Consider the following 5,174-nt stretch of genomic DNA (forward strand, 5'->3'; position numbering starts at 1 on the left):
TCCTTGAGACGAACCTCTTCCGAGGGGGGAGACCCCATCGGAAGAGGTTCGTCTCAAGGAGATACTGAAGCGAGAGCTGGCTTTTCTGAGCTCGAAGGGGAGCCAAGAGCTGGAAGGGGGGTCCTGGAGCCGAAAGTGGCTGATCCAATTCGCGGTGGTCCCTGTTGTTGTCCTCATGCTTCGCGCGCGCGCACCCAGGAGAAGAAAACTTGCTGCGCCGTCAGGTCGTCTTCTTTGTCAAGTTCTCGCTGCATCTCTGTTACCGACCGCAGTGGGGTAGGCGGTTTCGAAGCAAATGCGTCTTCAGGAAAGACTAAGCGCTCCAGCTTCATGCTGGTCGGACCGGAAACCGCTTCCTTGGCGCCTCTGGCTAGGGCTGTTTTAGAGGAGGGAACCTACGAAAAGTGCAGCCAAAATAGCAATCCAAAGGGGTCAAGCACCGCTTCCTCCCTGACTTGCCCCGCGGCTTCCGGTCCGCGTGAACTCAGATACACGCCTGTTAGATCAGGAAGTCTTTGTGGACTCCGCCCGTCACTCTTGTGGTCTGCAGAGTCGGAGAAAGACGACCGCAGCGCGCACTCGGCAAAGCTCCAGAAAGAGGGAGTGTCTGGTGGGCCCGGTGGGTCTTCTGATCGTCGAGATAGGACGGGGAGGGAACAGCAGCGAGCGTCGTGCGCAAGGATGGAAGGAACAGCTGGTTATGGACTGCGCTGCTCGGCGTTCTCAGCATTGCAGAGACGCGACGTAGCTTGGGGAAAACTGCCCAAGGTGCGAGTGGCCGCTCCGGATCGGATTACGCGGAGGCAGTTGCCGGGAGGCGATTGCTCGCAGTGTCATCTCTTTTACTCTCTGCTTTTGCGCGACGACCAAGACGACGAGGGGGAACGTCACACAGAGAATGCAGCAGCGGGACGTGTAGTAGGAGATCCGTGCAAAGACAAAGCACGAGAAAAAAGAACAGACTGGCATAATAGGGTGAGACAGGTTGTTACAGAGGAGTTTGCCTCTGACACTGGAGAAGGACCAGAGAGCTTCACACGGGGATCTCCACGCTTCCGGGAGGAGCGACAAGCAATGAGACACCTGAAGTCTGAATCTCGAGGAAGAGAGAGAGGGGGCGAGACTGTAAAGGATGGTCGTAGAGGGCCTAAGAGTGAAAAAGAAGCCTCCAATGCGCGCTCGGGCGACCCGTCGACTTTGATTTGCCTCGACATCCAGGAGAGAACGTACACGGAAAACGTTAAGCGCAATGCTGTATTCAGCTCTTCAGCAGCTACAGCCCAGGGGGCTAAGGTTGTTGGCGCACCGAGCTTGTCGGACGCGCGCACGCCGACGGAGGGGACGCCGACGCGGCCTCGGTGTTTTCTGGAGCCGCGGGGCGCCCACGGTGGCCGGCGTACATTGCATTCGCACTCACACTTCTTCGAGGAGCGACAGGAGGCTCGTGGGCATCTGGTGGTTGCGAGGGAAGAAAAAGCTGATTCAAGACAGTGGAGAGGGAGTAAAGGCGAGGCAATTATTAGTGGTGGAGGGGGTCGGAGGTGGACTGAATATCGTGATGTATTTCAAGCGTCAAGACACAAACATTTTGCTCCTTTCACCAGCACCCCCCCAGGTTTCTGGGACTTCAGCTCTTTCTGCTCTCCGGGCACTCGTGATGAAGGCGGAAGAACAGATTGACGTCGAGACGCGAAGAAGCATTCGTGAATTGGCGCAGCTTCACGCCGCCTGCTCGTCGTGACAGTGCGGGTCGGGTACAGAAGTGGTCGCGTTTGAATCACTCCATGTAAACGACTTTGCACCCGGTTGTGTATGTGAGCGGGACAGGAGGTGTGGAGGTTACAGATATATGTGTGTAGATTTTCAGATCTGTATAGCCGTCTGTTCGAGGTACACGGGAATGCCTCCCCGTTTCTCACCAATTCGAATAGTACGGTCTTGTACTGACTGCTTCGAATGGACCTGCGTGTGCGTCGTGGGGTGTGTATGCAGGTTCTGAAGCACCGTTTTCCCCATCGAAGTGTCGCGCTCCCCGCCATGAATCTGCGTGTGCCATGTGGTATATACTACCGCATACACGTGTTCTACCCATACGCTTATGTGCTTTTTCCTTGGCGCCATACGAACCTAGCTGGATTTCTGAAATGTCTGTCAGCTTTGTTCAGAGTTTTGAATGCTTTTTATAGTCAACACTCCAATCCTACTCAGTCTGCAGTGCGTTGGACTACGGTGAACCTAGTCGGCGTTTCTTGTGTTTGTCTCAGGAGGCATCACAGGTGTAGCTCTGGGTGATGCAGCTAATGGCTAGACGATCTCGGTCCCTGCCCCGGCGCCTGCCAGCCGCGGTCGACCTCTTGGGAACGGGAGGCATCTGAGCCCATCTTGATCTTTTGTAGCATCTTCAACGCCTGCCCCTGGAGAAGTCTAGGAAGAGACTGGGGCGGGGTATGCCCGCATCCTGTGTCAACGGCAAAGCGCTTGTGAACCAATTACGGGTTTGTAGTCGTTCTAGACCCGGCTTCGGCTTCACGGGTCGTACAGGGTCGGACAAAGGTCCCCACCGACCTCGCCTTGCCTCCATGCACCAACCGAGGTTGATAGCCCCGAGTAAACCACGACATCGACAGCAAAGGCGGGGCTCCCGGAGAGAGGGATGGCATTCCCTGGGAGGTCTTTTCTTCAGTACAGCCCCGTTTGTAGCCTCAAGAGTCAACGGTGTATATGTCGAGCGTGGAAACCCGGGAGTCTCCTTCAGTTACCTCTGCTTTCCGTGTATGTGTACTTAGGACGGGCCCGGGGGCGAATTGTCGTCACCCCGGGGAGCGCAGTTCTGCCTGTTTTTCCGCGGCTAGAGAGTATGCACTCTATGCAGGACATACACCGCCGCTAGAGAGAGTCTGGTGCTGCTGTCAGCTCAGACTGCTTCTTCATGCGTCATTACGCGAGAATTTTGTCCGTGGCACCTCTTATTGACACTTTGCTGAGGTCTGTTCCCTCTACGGCACGATTCCCTGTACGTGTACAGTGGTCAGTGGCAAAGCTTATGAAAGGACAAGCGGGTAGGTGTGCAGTAGTAGCGCACACTTCCCTGCGTGGACAAATGGTGCCTCTTCTCCCTACACAGCGAGGCAAGCCCCGGTGGTGCTGGGAACCACGCTAAAAGACGACCTGTTAGGTTAGCGAGTGAACGCTAGCAAAACAAATTGATATTCATACCGGCGGGCTCCGAGTAACTGGGCGAACCCGTCCTCCTGTCCACGCTCGAGGCTCCAGTTCCTCCTCAGTCAATGACATAGTAAGCTAAGCACGCCCGCATGGAAGTCCCTTCCCGCCGAACGGCGCGGAGCAGAGTCCGTTTTCAGCGAGCTGCGTTGTCAATCTCCAGCAAATAAAACAGTGCCTCCGGAGCGGGCCACGCCATGGGGCAGCGAAGCTGCGGGAGTTCACTTGGGAAGACAGAGAGAGGTGATACATTTCATCACCGGAAAGCAGAATGACTATTGATAACCAAAACTTTCCCCAAGTGGAAGTAAGAGCAGACATGCTGCGTATGCAGCTGTCAGGCTAACGGAAAGCTTGGAAGTTCAGGGCACTAGAGTGCGGGAGTAAGGACTCGACCTGAGCATGGCTGCCACATGGAGACATTTGTTCATAGTAGGCAATGATCGAGGTTGTATGCTAGTTATAGGTACTCCCGCTTTCAGCGATAATACCCGACAGAGGCAGGAGAAAGCAAAGCCGGATCCATCAAAATCGGTGGGGTTCCCTGGGCTGAAAGATGTCCCCCGACGACAAACGCATCCTGAGCACCCTTCTGATCACGCGCGCGACCTCCGCCGAGTTCTGCGAAGTGAAAGCGAAGACAAAATAACGGCCAAAACACCGATCACGGGCTCGCAGCTACACTCACGCACACCTGAATCGGATCAGGCGAGGCACTGCTTTATTTTATTCATAGCTGATAAATAGCACGTAAGACCAATTTACGAGGGGATATGTGAGCACGGCTGACCACTTAGGTATCCACGGTACTTCGTTTTTGCAAGGCTTTGCCCTGCTTGTAACACTCGCAGGTGACCAGCCACGGAGGTACGGAAAACCAAGCACGTCTTCGGTCTGCCGCGTAGTGACCACTTATTCGCACAGCACACGTGTTGAGACCGCCTTTCGCGGAGTATCACTACCAGTTACAAAGTGCTTGATGAGTCAAGTGAAAGTGGCCTGACGAGATCTTTTCCTCCGACCACTGCGAAACGTCTCGCTCACCTGGGATTGCAGGAAGCAGATTCTTCTCCATCAAGAGTCGCCGGCGACGCTCAGCAAAGTGCGGAGGAGGCCACACGAAAGCCTGAGCGAAAGCCTGGGAAGCTTCTTCTTGCTTCGCTCCACTACCAGACCGCGGACGAGCCTTCAAAACCTGTTGGAAGGGCCCGAGGACATTGAAGCCAACGGTGAGTGCCACTAGTCAGCGAAGGACCTCCGGTGTCTTCACAGAGGGGATACGTGCGCCTACTACTGCACCAGCGCTGCTTTGGAGACGCACTGAGTATAGGAATAACAAAACGAAGAAAATCCCTTCTACGATCAACTTCCGGAAGCAATATGTGAAGAACCTAGTCAAACCTGCTTGACGCACCCACCAAACACTTTGGAAGACTTACACTCGGCGTCGATCCGCAGATCCGCTCCGACAGAAACGGACGGGAACTACTGAAATGCTGTCTGCAGCTCTGTGCAAATGCCAGCGACGTCGCAAACAAGGAGCGCCCTCAACTACAGAACCCTGGGAAGCGTGCTGAGGTAAACCCGGTCTCAGCCATCAATGGCCACCTCGAAAAGCGTAACACTTGACAATGTACTCTTTGCCAGGTGGGCAAAGGGGAGCGCAGCGAGGTGCCTCCCACAGAGCAGGTGCGGAGCGTCTCCAGGGTGGAGAGAAGAGGAGGCAAACCAGCAATGCCGCCAAAAGAGATGCGAGAGGTTTCTAAAATGCCCAGGCTGTGACAGCGCTGTGCTCGTGCAGTTGTTGGATGCTGTTCCTTGCTCCTCTCTACCTCTGTCCTTGACTTAACCCGCTACACGCTCAGTGCTCTCTACCCTTGGACCAGTAGAAGCGCGAAGGATTTAAACCGACGAGCAAGGTGGCCAAAACAGCCGACTCCATTGTTTTGTAA

At 55.0% G+C, this 5,174-nt stretch overlaps 2 protein-coding genes across 2 annotated transcripts; one reads left to right on the forward strand and one right to left on the reverse strand.

Moving 5' to 3' along the window:
- Nucleotides 1-30: 30 nt before the first annotated feature.
- Nucleotides 31-2,014, forward strand: CSUI_008722 (dna repair protein endonuclease sae2 carboxy-terminal protein; the record flags this gene model as incomplete). The annotated part of the gene is made up of 1 exon (XM_068068847.1): nt 31-2,014. A coding segment is annotated over one exon (1,650 nt), but the record flags the coding sequence as incomplete, so codon positions are not given.
- Nucleotides 2,015-3,274: 1,260 nt separating this feature from the next.
- Nucleotides 3,275-4,721, reverse strand: CSUI_008723 (l1p family of ribosomal protein). Its single transcript, XM_068068848.1, has 3 exons — nt 4,662-4,721; nt 4,267-4,417; nt 3,275-3,843 (listed from the first exon to the last, which is right to left on the reverse strand). The coding sequence occupies exons 2-3, from the start codon at nt 4,295-4,297 to the stop codon at nt 3,701-3,703; spliced, it is 174 nt and encodes a 57-aa protein (XP_067919177.1). The 5' UTR covers nt 4,298-4,417; nt 4,662-4,721; the 3' UTR covers nt 3,275-3,700.
- Nucleotides 4,722-5,174: the final 453 nt, after the last annotated feature.

The sequence above is a fragment of the Cystoisospora suis genome (assembly GCF_002600585.1).
Source record: "Cystoisospora suis strain Wien I chromosome Unknown contig_4964, whole genome shotgun sequence".
NCBI lineage: Eukaryota > Apicomplexa > Conoidasida > Eucoccidiorida > Sarcocystidae > Cystoisospora > Cystoisospora suis.

Coding starts and splice junctions, on each gene's coding strand:
- CSUI_008723 (XM_068068848.1), bottom strand. CDS start 4,297: ATGGAGAAGAATCTGCTTCCTGCAATCCCAG. Junction 3,844..4,266: donor TCTGCTTCCTGCAATCCCAG/GTGAGCGAGACG, acceptor TTCACTTCGCAG/AACTCGGCGGAGGTCGCGCG.